At 44.2% G+C, this 14,062-nt stretch overlaps 1 protein-coding gene across 5 annotated transcripts; it reads left to right on the top strand.

The window, feature by feature from the left end:
- Positions 1–249: 249 nt before the first annotated feature.
- On the top strand, positions 250–10,606 carry LOC129179564 (zinc finger protein 771-like). 5 transcript variants are annotated; one of them, XR_008570001.1, is made up of 4 exons: positions 250–1,370; positions 4,224–5,832; positions 5,923–6,971; positions 9,615–10,606. XR_008570001.1 is itself a non-coding variant. In XM_054772962.1 (3 exons), the coding sequence occupies exons 1-3, from the start codon at positions 1,193–1,195 to the stop codon at positions 9,826–9,828; spliced, it is 519 nt and encodes a 172-aa protein (XP_054628937.1). In that variant the 5' UTR covers positions 250–1,192; the 3' UTR covers positions 9,829–10,606. The 5 variants fall into 5 exon arrangements, 2 of the variants coding, with proteins under 2 accessions (XP_054628937.1, XP_054628936.1); XR_008570000.1 differs by having other exon boundaries at positions 5,923–9,465; XR_008569999.1 differs by having other exon boundaries at positions 5,923–10,606.
- The last annotated feature ends 3,456 nt before the right edge of the window (positions 10,607–14,062 follow it).

Genomic DNA, 14,062 nt, shown 5'->3' with positions numbered 1-14,062 from the left:
CCCCACGTGAAAGAGGAAGTGGAGGAAGTCTGGCCCACTCAGGAGGGAGAGTGCCTTCTCAGGTCAGATCTGACGGTCATGTCTGTGAAGATGGAAGACCACGAAGACCAACCGCAAGCAAACAACCTCTTAGCTCCGCTGTCAGATAGCGACGGCGCAACGTCGCGCTCTCCCGAGGATGAAGACAGGGACTACAGCGGCGATAATAGGGCCGATGACACGCGCTCTGAAAAGAAGATGGGCAAAGAACATTTGACCTGCTCGGTTTGCGGCAAAAGATTTTCGAAAATGGCCGATTTGACTCGACACTCGCGGACGCACACGGAAGAAAAACCTTTTGGATGCTCGGCCTGCGGTGAAAAGTTTGCTCGAAAGGTGTCGTTGACGATGCACGTGAAAACGCACACGGGGGAAAAACCTTTTTGTTGCTCGTTCTGTGGTAAAAGCTTCTCTGGGAAGAGCAACATGAACGTGCACATGAGAACGCACACGGGGGTAAAACCTTTTACTTGTACACTTTGTGGCGTTGGCTTTTCACGTAATATCTTTTTAAGGGCACACATGCTGACACACAAGGGGGAATAAGGCTTTTTCTTGGCCACGTTGTGCCAAACGGTTGTCAAATCATTGATAAAAAGTGATGTTTGATGTGAGAGGCCACCTAGAAAGTGATGCTGTGTGTGTGTGTGTGCGTGAGATACCACACTCCCTGGACTTCCCAAGTTAGTGTGCAGCAGCTGCCAAACTTTAAATAATCTCTGAAGTAACCCCTGTCCACCTGTCTGATTGGTTGAGGACAACGTGGATGGTGGAGTTTTAGACTACAGAAGTGCATAATTATGAAGATGTGTTTGTGTTAAGGCAATTTACTTTAGTACTGTAACAAATGAAGTGAAATAAGAACTGTGCACATTCTTTGCAATGAAGACAAATGTTTCAAATGCGGCCTCTCTGCAGCACTCTTTTTTTTTTTTTTTCTTCTCCTCACTCTGTCCAAGTACAAGTGTCTTGGACTTCTTCCAAAAAAAGCAATCTTCAATTCCGCCGCAGGTTGGCAAAATTTGACGTCACGGATGCTTACAAGCCTTAAATCTCCGTCGAAGAAGAAAAAGGCGGAAGTTTGCATTGTTGCTACAATAACGCGAGTCAAAGGCAGGGGAGGACGTCATCGAGTTGAAAACATTTTTTTAAAATGCTGAAAGAGTTGGTGAAGGAGCGACTAATGGCGGCAGCCGATGAAATATTTGCGCTGTTGGAAAGAACGATGGCGTCGTACGAGGAGGAACTTTCTCGGACGAGAGAGGAGAACGAGCGGCAACGACAACAACTCGAGGCTGTTTACAAGACTCAGTTTGTGCTCCAAATTGAAGGTATATTTACACGCCCTACTTCTCTTTGAACACACCTCCTGTCGCAAATATACGGAGATGACATTAAGGACATTTTTCTCCATATCACAGGTATGTTGCGAATATGTCATCCAAGATGGCGGCCAACGTACACTCAGGAAGTCGAACAAGATGGCGGTCATTCATTCACCCCACAGTAGTGTTGCCCACGTAATGAAAGATAAAAAAGGGACACCTTGTTAGCAGAGCTGCTCGAGTTGCCTTGTTTTTTATTTATTATAATCGATTCGCAAAGGCTGAATAGGGACTCTTCTTGTTTGTGGAGGACGTTTCACAGCGATTCATCAACAGGAACAACAATAGCAATTGTTACTGTTGTTTGTGTTTGACACGGACGTATTAGGAGTGACGGACCGGATTTCAGGGCCCACTCCTATGGGTGTATGTGTGGACGGTGGTTGTCGGTGATAAATAAAAAGACCCGGTGAGCAAGGGTAATCCTCGATCGTCCCGTTTGTACAGTCATGAGACAGAGCAAACTGACACACAAAATGGCAGGTTTTTAAACAGTTTAACTCGAACCTGCCTTTAATTAGATGCATGTTTTGGAGTAATGCAGTACATGCGGAAACAAAGCGTTCTGGCCACCACTAGAGGGCGCCTCAAAGTGGTTAACCCAGCGCTCACCAACGTGGTGCCCGGGCACTGGGTAGCCCCCCACAACCACATGAGGTGCCCGCAAGCCTGCTTTTCATTCAGGTTTTCAGTTAATAATGTGAGAACAGTAGAAAGAAAAGTATTCTGAAACATAAAATGTGAGTTGTGGATACCAGCATTTTGTGAATGTTTTGGTAAAACAAGCATGTTTGCTTTGTTTGGGTTGAAATAAGCTATGAAAATCATTTCTACAAAAATGAGTAGCTCGTGGCCATTTTCATTTTCTAAGAGTAACTCTCGCAAGAAAAAACGTTGGTGACCCCTGGGTTAACCATTACACACAATGACCAGATACAGTTTTTTTTACCGGTATTTACCACTTTTGTATTTGTTAAATGGACATGACGGTAGTACGTCGCCCCGGCTAGCTGTCTGAGAAGGTGTTTGAACATCTACCACGCGATCACACACCATGCGGTTCTGGTCACTTCGCTGCAGATTTTGGTAAATATAAGGTTGACTTTAGCGTCTCACAGCAAAAACGATGCCTGCAAGGACCGTCGAAGGTTACATGTTGTGGGGAAGTTTTAACGCGTGCACACACACAGTTCCATTCCAAATGTGAAAATTGTAAACACCGTATTTTCACAACCATAAGGCGCACCGTATTAAAAAGCGCAGTCTCAGTTACAGGTGCTCTTTCTGTATTTAACACAAACATAAGGCACACCGTATTATTGGGCGCAGGCATGGTAAATGCATTACATGTATGTATGTATGTATGTATGTATGTACTTTATTTATCCCACAGCGGGGAAATTTACTTGTTACAGCAGCAAGACAAGTAAAGAGAACAGTGTAAAGAATACATAGTGACTACAACATGGTTCAGGTGGTGCAGGTGTTGTAGAGCCTGACAGCGGTCGGTATGAAGGACCTGCGGAACCTCTCCTTGCACCGTGGGTGTAACAGTCTGGTGCTGAAGGAGCTGCTCAGGGAAACAACAGTGTCATGTAGCGGGTGAGAGGTGTTGTTCATGATGGATGTCAGCATACATACGCTAGCATGCATGCTATCGTTTGTTTTTAAAAAGCTAGCGGGGGCAAGACTGAGTTGGGTTGTACTTTATTGAAGTATTTAACAGTGTACTCACGTTATTTTTGATCCTCATCCACAAATCCATCAAAGTCCTCATCTTCTGTATCCCCAAAGAACAGCGGGGCAAGTTCTCCATCAAACACGCCAGGTTCCCTGTCGTCATTGTCAGTCAGTCTCGTTGCCGTGCGGCTCCTCAGAAATGATGCTGGCTTTCGTGAAAGCTCCAACAACAGTGCATCAGACACGTTAGCCCAAGCATCCACAATCCATTCACAAATTGTGCCGCAACTCCCCCGGCGCTGCCTCCCAGTCTGAGTGAAGCTGTGTTCGCCAGCTGTCATCCATCGCTCCCAACCCTGCTCGCAACTTCACTTTGACCTTTACCATTAACAGGACGGTGACGCATGGAAAAAAAACATCCGGTCTCTTTCCGTACACGTCACTCCGCCACTCTCTTTTTCTCCTCGTCCATCCAGCCCTTTTGATTGGCCTTAATGATGAATCCGGCTGGAAACATTTCTTGAGGCAGCATCTTCTTCTTAAAAATCACCATCTGTGGCAGTTTCTGTCCATTACCATGGCAACCAAGCACAACAGTAAAAGCCGACTTCTCGTGCCCCGTTGTGTGTATCGCTACCGTGCTGGTCCCCTTCTCTACTGTGTGGTTCACCTGGATGTGGATGTGGATGGTGTTTGTAAATAAATTATTATTTTGATGTTAAACAACCGTTTTTAGTGTTGTTTATGTTGATGTAGTTGTTTAGATATTTGAGCTGTCACAAAAGCAAAAATATTTGTGTCAAAGTGAAAGTTATGCTTGAAATGTATCTTTTCACAAAAGGGCTATTTAGTTGGGAACTGATATTTTCCTGAAACTTACCTATGTTCTGCTGTTGATTACTAAAGAACGGAAAAAGGCAGAAACAAACTTTTTCTTCTGATGAAAGACAGGTGTCTAATCTTTCTTTTGGTAGGTTCCATGTTTATAATGCCATAGAACACAATATTGTGTGTGCCTTGAAAGATCAGTCCAAATGGTCGTTACTGAAGGGATTGAATGAGTTAATGGACCAACCAATATCTGACATGTCTGAGCTCCAGTGTGTTTGTGTCCTGCAGGCGCCCAGCAGGTGATTGGTCATCAAGAAGAACATCCCCCTCAGCCGCAGCAAGATCCCCAGACCCCCCACGTGAAAGAGGAAGCGGAGGAAGTCTGGCCCACTCAGGAGGGAGAGTGCCTTCTCAGGTCAGATCTGACGGTCATGTCTGTGAAGACGGAAGACCACGAAGACCAACCGCAAGCAAACAACCTCTTAGCTCCGCTGTCAGATAGCGACGGTGCAACGTCGCGCTCTCCCGAGGACGAAGACAGGGACTACAGCGGCGATATTAGGGCCGACGACACGCGCTCTGAAAAGAAGACGGGCAAAGAACGTTTGACCTGCTCGGTTTGCGGCAAAAGATTTTTGAAAATGGGCGATTTGACTCGACACTCGCGGACGCACACGGGAGAAAAACCTTTTGGATGCTTGGTCTGCGGTGAAAAGTTTGCTCGAAAGGTGTCGTTGACGATGCACGTGAAAACGCACACGGGGGAAAAACCTTTCAGTTGCTCGGTCTGCGGTGATAAATTTGTGCAGAGTTCCACCTTGAGCACGCACATGAGAACGCACACGGGAGAAAAACCGTTCATTTGCTCGGTTTGCGGCGACATGTTTGCTCAGAGGGCCAGTTTGAACGGACACATGAGGACGCACACGGGAGAGAAACCTTTTTGTTGCTCGTTCTGTGGTAAAAGCTTCTCTGGGAAGAGCAACATGAACGTGCACATGAGAACGCACACGGGGGAAAAACCTTTTACTTGTACACTTTGTGGCGTTGGCTTTTCACGTAATATCTTTTTAAGGGCACACATGCTGACACACAAGGGGGAATAAGGCTTTTTCTTGGCCACGTTGTGCCAAACGGTTGTCAAATCATTGATAAAAAGTGATGTTTGATGTGAGAGGCCACCTAGAAAGTGATGCTGTGTGTGTGTGTGTGCGTGAGATACCACACTCCCTGGACTTCCCAAGTTAGTGTGCAGCAGCTGCCAAACTTTAAATAATCTCTGAAGTAACCCCTGTCCACCTGTCTGATTGGTCGAGGACAACGTGGATGGTGGAGTTTTAGACTACAGAAGTGCATAATTATGAAGATGTGTTTGTGTTAAGGCAATTTACTTTAGTACTGTAACAAATGAAGTGAAATAAGAACTGTGCACATTCTTTGCAATGAAGACAAATGTTTCAAATGCGGCCTCTCTGCAGCACTCTTTTTTTTTTTTTTTTTTTTCTTCTCCTCACTCTGTCCAAGTACAAGTGTCTTGGACTTCTTCCAAAAAAAGCAATCTTCAATTCCGCCGCAGGTTGGCAAAATTTGACGTCACGGATGCTTACAAGCCTTAAATCTCCGTCGAAGAAGAAAAAGGCGGAAGTTTGCATTGTTGCTACAATAACGCGAGTCAAAGGCAGGGGAGGACGTCATCGAGTTGAAAACATTTTTTTTAAAATGCTGAAAGAGTTGGTGAAGGAGCGACTAATGGCGGCAGCCGATGAAATATTTGCGCTGTTGGAAAGAACGATGGCGTCGTACGAGGAGGAACTTTCTCGGACGAGAGAGGAGAACGAGCGGCAACGACAACAACTCGAGGCTGTTTACAAGACTCAGTTTGTGCTCCAAATTGAAGGTATATTTACACGCCCTACTTCTCTTTGAACACACCTCCTGTCGCAAATATACGGAGATGACATTAAGGACATTTTTCTCCATATCACAGGTATGTTGCGAATATGTCATCCAAGATGGCGGCCAACGTACACTCAGGAAGTCGAACAAGATGGCGGTCATTCATTCACCCCACAGTAGTGTTGCCCACGTAATGAAAGATAAAAAAGGGACACCTTGTTGGCAGAGCTGCTCGAGTTGCCTTGTTTTTTATTTATTATAATCGATCCGCAAAGGCTGAATAGGGACTCTTCTTGTTTGTGGAAGACGTTTCACATCGATTCATCAACAGGAACAACAATAGCAATTGTTACTGTTGTTTGTGTTTGACACGGACGTATTAGGAGTGACGGACCGGATTTCAGGGCCCACTCCTATGGTTGTATGTGTGGACGGTGGTTGTCGGTGATAAATAAAAAGACCCGGTGAGCAAGGGTAATCCTCGATCGTCCCGGTTGTACAGTCATGAGACAGAGCAAACTGACACACAAAATGGCAGGTTTTTAAACAGTTTAACTCGAACCTGCCTTTAATTAGATGCATGTTTTGGAGTAATGCAGTACATGCGGAAACAAAGCGTTCTGGCCACCACTAGAGGGCGCCTCAAAGTGGTTAACCCAGCGCTCACCAACGTGGTGCCGGGCACTGGGTAGCCCCCCACAACCACATGAGGTGCCCGCAAGCCTGCTTTTCATTCAGGTTTTCAGTTAATATTGTGAGAACAGTAGAAAGAAAAGTATTCTGAAACATAAAATGTGAGTTGTGGATACCAGCATTTTGTGAATGTTTTGGTAAAACAAGCATGTTTGCTTTGTTTGGGTTGAAATAAGCTATGAAAATCATTTCTACAAAAATGAGTAGCTCGTGGCCATTTTCATTTTCTAAGAGTAACTCTCGCAAGAAAAAACGTTGGTGACCCCTGGGTTAACCATTACACACAATGACCAGATACAGTTTTTTTTACCGGTATTTACCACTTTTGTATTTGTTAAATGGACATGACGGTAGTACGTCGCCCCGGCTAGCTGTCTGAGAAGGTGTTTCAACATCTACCACGCGATCACACGCCATGCGGTTCTGGTCACTTCGCTGCAGATTTTGGTAAGTATAAGTTTGACTTTAGCGTCTCACAGCAACAACAGTGCCTGCAAGGACCGTCGAATGCCCCCCCCCACAAAAAAAATCTGGGCTTTCTTTGTACATTTTTACCTGTATTATCACATGTAACACAAAACTAAATTTTTATGCTTTATTATGAGAATGTGTTTGTAAGTTTTTACTTAAATGAATAAAATAAGGTTTGTTTTCTTGGTGGAAAAACCAGCGGGGGAGGTGGTTAGAAAAAAAATTATAGAATAGTTTTTTTGACCAAAAATTTCGGGGTGCTGAATTGCAAAACACCAAAAATTTTTGTTAAATTATACTTATTTTTATTGCATAAGAGAAACAACATTGAATGTGATGTATGTCGATTATAAAAAGGAAACCAGCACAGCTTCTTTCTGCCCACTTGTAAAATATTTCACTCTTTTACCACTAAAGTATTTAAACATTTTTTATAATCCCGAACGCCCGATCCCAACAACGTATTTGTGCGTTTTTTACAGTTGTTTTTTTTGTGCAAGAGACAAAAACAGGTGATGATGCAATTCGGCACTAATATATGAACATTTCAGAGCAATTTTAAGCCGTAAAAACGGCCAAAAGGTGGCAGTCGTGCATTTGATGAGTGCCCGGCAGGGATCATGTGACTGAAGAATCACACATGACAGGAAGGAGGAAGTGAGAGAGCGTGGAGTGTAGCGTGCAGAAGGTTACATGTTGTGGTTGTAACGCGTGCACACACACAGTTCCATTCCAAATGTGAAAATTGTAAACACCGTATTTTCACAACCATAAGGCGCACCGTATTAAAAGGCGCAGTCTCAGTTACAGGTGCTCTTTCTGTATTTAACACAAACATAAGGCACACCGTATTATTGGGCGCAGGCATGGTAAATGCATTACATACGCTAGCATACATGCTATCGTTTGTTTTTAAAAAGCCAGCGGGGCAAGACTGAGTTGGGTTGTACTTTATTGAAGTATTTAACAATGTACTCACGTTATTTTTGATCCTCATCCACAAATCCATCAAAGTCCTCATCTTCTGTATCCCCAATGAACAGCAGGGCAAGTTCTCCATCAAACACGGCAAGTTCCCTGTCGTCATTGTCAGTCAGTCTCGTTGCCGTGCGGCTCCTCAGAAATGATGCTGGCTTTCGTGAAAGCTCCAACAACAGTGCATCAGACACGTTAGCCCAAGCATCCACAATCCATTCACAAATTGTGCCGTAACTCGCATGGCGCTGCCTCCAAGTCTGAGTGAAGCTGTGTTCGCCATCGCTCCCACGCCGCTCGCAACTTCACTTTGACATCACCACCAACGGACGCGTGGAAAAAAACATCCGGTCTCTTTCCGTACACGTCACTCAGCCACTCTCTGTTTTTCTACTCGTCCATCCAGCCCTTTTGATTGGCCTTAACGATGACTCTGGCTGGAAACTTTTCTTGAGGCAGGGTCTTCTTCTTAAAAATCACCATCTGTGGCAGTTTCTGACCATTACCATGGCAACCATGCACAACAGTAAACCCCGACTTCTCGTGCCCCGTTGTGTGTATCTACCGTGCTGGTCCCCTTCTCTACTGTGTGGTTCACCTGGATGTGGAAAGTGAGCAGCACCTCGTCCATGTTGGTGATGTAGTTGGGCTGGATGTGTTTGTCTGCAATGTTTTTACTGCAGGAGGAGCGGAAGATGACCAGCTTTCCTTGTAATCCGCCGGATGTTGCTGCGCCACGTTAGTCCTTGCCCGGATGGATATATGGCGCCGTTTCTTTGATCCTGAATTCGCTTGCGGCTGCTCGATTCCCATGTTCCTCCCCGTAACTGATAGCTTGCAGTTTAAACTGTGCTTCATAAGCCTGTCTGTTCGTAGGCGTCATTTTTGGGAGTCCTTAGCCAAACCGATGTTGTCACTATGTACGTACCTACTGGGGGCGTGTCTTTAGAATCTTCTTTCACGCCCACCCTTCCCCCTTTAACGTCCGCATGCTGTCCTCATTCACGTCCGCCTTTCCTTTATATAAGCAGCGTGTCGGCAGGAAATGTTTACAGTCAGTCAAGCGGAGCGCTCATCAAAGTCACACAACAGCATTCACAGATTTTGGAACTCGGTGCACACATAAGGCATTATAAGGCGCCACGTCCATTTTGGAGGAAATGTAAGACTTGTAAGTGCGCCTTATGGTTGTGAAAATACGGTAGTTGATGGTGTTTGTAAATAAATTATTATTTTGATGTAAAACAACCCTTTTTAGTGTTGTTTTACATCAAAATTTAGTTGTTTAGATATTTGAGCTGTCACAAAAGCAAAAATATTTGTGTCAAAGTGAAAGTTATGCTTGAAATGTATCTTTTCACAAAAGGGCTATTTAGTTGGGAACTGATATTTTCCTGAAACTTACCTATGTTCTACTGCTGATTACTAAAGAACGGAAAAAGGCAGAAACAAACTTTTTCTTCTGATGAAAGACGGGAGTCTAATCTTTCTTTTGGTAGGTTCCATGTTTATAATGCCATAGAACACAATATTGTGTGTGCCTTGAAAGATCAGTCCAAATGGTCGTTACTGAAGGGATTGAATGAGTTAATGGACCAACCAATATCTGTCATGTCTGACCTCCAGTGTGTTTGTGTCCTGCAGGCGACCAGCAGGTGATTGGTCATCAAGAAGAACATCCCCCTCAGCCGCAGCAAGATCCCCAGACCCCCCACGTGAAAGAGGAAGTGGAGGAAGTCTGGCCCACTCAGGAGGGAGAGTGCCTTCTCAGGTCAGATCTGACGGTCATGTCTGTGAAGACGGAAGACCACGAAGACCAACCGCAAGCAAACAACCTCTTAGCTCCGCTGTCAGATAGCGACGGTGCAACGTCGCGCTCTCCCGAGGATGAAGACGGGAACTACAGCGGCGATACAGACTGCGAAGGCGATACGAGCTCCGACGACACACGCTTTAAACGCTCTGAAAAGAAGATGGGCAAAGAGCGCTTGACCTGCTCGGTTTGTGGCAAAAGATTTTTGAAAATGGGCGATTTGACTCGACACTCGCGGACGCACACGGGAGAAAAACCCTTTGGTTGCTCGGTCTGCGGTGAAAAGTTTGCTCGAAAGGTGTCGTTGACGATGCACGTGAAAACGCACACGGGGGAAAAACCTTTCAGTTGCTCGGTCTGCGGTGATAAATTTGTGCAGAGTTCCACCTTGAGCACGCACATGAGAACGCACACGGGAGAAAAACCGTTCATTTGCTCGGTTTGCGGCGACATGTTTGCTCAGAGGGCCAGTTTGAACGGACACATGAGGACGCACACGGGAGAGAAACCTTTTTGTTGCTCGTTCTGCGGTAAAAGCTTCTCTGGGAAGAGCAACATGAACGTGCACATGAGAACGCACACGGGCGAAAAGCCGTTTAGTTGTTCCGTGTGTGGTAAAATTTACTCTCATAAGAAAAACTTGATGGCACACATGTTGACACACAATGGAGAATAAACCTTTTCCCGTCCAGTTTGGGTTTGCATTTCTGAGAAACTCAGTCAGATTGGTTGAGAACAACATGGATGTGATTGTCGTTGTGGCAATTTTCCACGACTGTCATTAAACACCCGTTCTTTGCAATAAAGAAGATTTTAGATGCTGTTTCTTTGTAGCTGTTCTTTTTTCTTCAGCTCCCAACTTGAGCAGTCTTCAACACCGCCGCTGGATGGCAGCAGTTTGACACCGTGGATGCTTGCGGCCGTAAGTGTCCGCCGACGAAGAAAAAGGCAGACGTTAGCAAGGCTGCAGCGACGAAGGGGGACGTTATCGAGTTAAAAACATTCAACAATGTTGAAGGAGTTGGTGAAGGAGCGACTCATGGCGCCAGCGGAGGAAATATTCGCGTTGTTTGAAAGATCGGTAGCGTCGTACGAGGAGGAACTTTCTTGAACAAAAGAGAATGAGCGATAACGACAGCAACTGGAAGCCTTCAGCAAGGCTCAATCAACACTACACGGCGAAGGTACGGTTTCTGAAAGTTCTGCGTGTGACACTCAGTAGCAAAGTACCTGTACGCATAAAGCGAGGTGAGCTTCGCACAGTGAAAGGCAGCTGCCACACTAAATCACCTGAGGGTTTTCAGGCGCTTGTAGGTGATACTGATGAAGTTCCCACACCAGGTGGTCTGATTGTTTATAATCAGATCGTGGATGTAAAATCTGAATCCCACAACAAATTACAGACTCTCACTATCATAGGGTGCTATAGGCCTCCCTCTGCATCTCCTGACGCTCTATCCTCACTCGAATCGTTTGTAGCTGGGTTAAACGTCAGTGAGCTGCTTTTGGTCGGAGATTTAAATCTCGACTGGTTAACCTCATCATCAGACAACCTTAAATCGTTTTGTGACACTCTAAATCTGACTCAACTTGTAAATTCTCCTACCCGCCCAAACACTAAAAATCATTTGAAATCATCTTTAATTGATCTGATTTTAACAAACACCCCCCATAAGTACACAAGTATAGGTGTATTTGCAAATGATCTCAGTGATCACTGTGCCATTGCAGCAACAAGAAATACTAAAATCCCCAAATCTAAGCCACACATTCTCTTGAAACGAGATTATAAACATTTTTGTGTGCAAGCATTTCGGCATGACTTGGCCGCATTTAAATGGAGCAGAATCTCCTTATTTAACGATGCTGAGCTGGCCTTGAATTATTTTTACGATGAGTTCAGTCGCATCATAAATAGGCATGCTCCCATCCGAAAATTTAGGGTGAAGGGACGCAAAAATCCCTGGTTTTCATCTGATTTAGGAAACCTCCTTAAGGATAGGGACGCTGCCTGGGCAAGGGCTCGAAAAACTAAATCAGAGGCAGATTGGTTCAGTTTTCGGCAACTTCGAAACAAATGTACTTTTTTAATCAAAAAAGCTAAATCTGATTTTTATTTGACTGAATCAACAAAATATCTAAAAGATCCTAAAAAATTTTGGCAGGTCATAAAATCAACTAACCATGAAAGGACTACTGACCTGCCAACTTCACTGATTTCTGATTCAGGACCCGTGTCTGATAAGAAAGCCATCTTAAATTGTTTTAATGATCATTTTATTTCTGCTGGCTCCTTGTTTGAGTCCTTACATCCCGAGCTGTCGAAAGCTGATCCAGCCTATGTGAACTCACCCCTGGTCCCAACATCAGTTAGTGGTGGTATGACCTGTCTTTTTGAGTTCACTGCTGTGACTGCCTCTGAGGTTCGGAGTGCTTTGAGGAGGCTGGACACAAAAAAAGCTGCTGGACCTGATAATGTTGATCCTTTTTTCTTAAATTTGGCTGCTGATTTTATTGCCGAGCCTCTAGCGCATATTTTTAATCTGAGTTTTATCAGCAATAAAATACCCAAAGTTTGGAAGTCTGCATTCGTTCTTCCCCTGTTAAAAGGAGGCGATCCTTCTAATTTAAATAATTATAGACCAATTTCTAAATTATGTGTATTAGCGAAAGTATTTGAAAGGATCGCCAGTGATCAATTAACAGACTTCTTAGTGTCAAATAATATTTTATCCTTGTTTCAATCTGGTTTTAGAAAACAGCACAGCACTGTTACAGCCGGTCTTAAAGTTTTAAATGATTTTATAGAGGCTCTGGACAGTAAGAATCATTGTGTAGCTCTTTTTATAGATTTATCCAAAGCCTCTGACACAGTAGACCACGGACTCTTGGTAGAAATCTTACGCAGCAGTGGTATTTCAAAATCGGCCACCGATTGGTTTTCTGATTATTTAACCAACAGAACTCAGTGTGTGCAGGCGGCAGGATCCACCTCCACTACTCTGGATTTGTTGAAAGGGGTGCCCCAAGGATCAGTTCTGGGTCCCATTTTATTTTCATTATATATCAACAGTCTGTGTACTGATGTGTCAAACGCATTTTATCATTTTTATGCCGACGATGCCATTATTTATTGCTGTTCACCCTCACTAACTCAGGCTTTTGACTTTTTACAAGCTGCTTTTAATGTTGTTCAGTCTCGTCTGAGGACCCTGAAATTGGTTTTAAATACAGAAAAAACCAAGCTCATGGTCTTTTCAAATTCCAGTGTGTTACCAACAAACATGCCAACCGTTGTAATGCTTCAGGGTAACACCATCGAGCTGGTTTCTAATTATAAGTATTTGGGGTTCCTTCTTGACCATGAGCTTTCCTTTAAAGCACACATTACAAAATTAGTTTCTAAACTCAGGGTGAAACTCGGATTCTTTAATAGAAATAGAACTTGTTTTTCACTTGGAGCCAGGAAACTGCTTGTTTCAGCTACGTTTCTCCCTCTGATTGACTACAGAGATGTGCTGGATATGGGGGCTCCTCTCAAGTGTCTCCAATCTTTAAACAGTGTCTATCACAGTGCCTTGAGGTTTGTCACTGGTCATGGCTGTCTTACACATCATTGTGACTTATATGTAAAATCAGGACTGCCCTCTTTAAGTGCGCATAGGTATACACACTGGCTGATCCTGATTTATAAGGCTCTGCTTGGCTTAGTCCCAACATACTTAAGTACTTTACTCCAGAGAACTGAAAGTCAGTATGCCCTGCGATCGTGTGACATCCTCCATCTCTCTGTTCCCCATGTGAGAACTGAACTGAGGAAGAAAGCGTTCTGTTTTGCAGCCCCCACAGCGTGGAATCTTTTACAGGCTGAACTAAAGCTCTCGGAACTCATCCCTTTTGGAGCCTTTCGGTCCTTGCTGTTGGACAAAGAGCGTGAGACCACAGAACAGTGCCTTTGTTTTAAATAGCTTTTTATGGATTTTATTACTAATCACTTGCACTTTACAAAGTATGTGTGTTAATATACATTGTATGTAATCTTTTAGATTTGTATATTTTATCACTTGTGACGTGTGCTGCTGACCTCTTGGCCAGGTCACCCTTGTAAAAGAGATCCTGATCTCAATGGGTTTTTATCTGGTTAAATAAAGGTTAAATAAAAAAAAAAAAATTAAACTGGCTGTACAAAATAGGTCCCAATGTGACATCACGCTGCATCCAAAGACAACCATTGCTGAGTGTTTCTTAATTGACTGGCCTGTGCCTGTTGTGCTCTCTG

Source organism: Dunckerocampus dactyliophorus, chromosome 4 (genome assembly GCF_027744805.1).
Source record: "Dunckerocampus dactyliophorus isolate RoL2022-P2 chromosome 4, RoL_Ddac_1.1, whole genome shotgun sequence".
NCBI classification, from domain to species: domain Eukaryota; kingdom Metazoa; phylum Chordata; class Actinopteri; order Syngnathiformes; family Syngnathidae; genus Dunckerocampus; species Dunckerocampus dactyliophorus.
The sequence above is the reverse complement of the archived record's forward strand: the minus strand, read 5'-3'. Positions and strand labels throughout refer to the sequence as shown.

Coding starts and splice junctions, on each gene's coding strand:
- LOC129179564 (XM_054772961.1), top strand. CDS start 5,388: ATGTTTCAAATGCGGCCTCTCTGCAGCACTCTTTTTTTTTTTTTTTTT. Junction 5,833..9,614: donor GTTTGTGCTCCAAATTGAAG/GTATATTTACAC, acceptor TGTGTCCTGCAG/GCGACCAGCAGGTGATTGGT.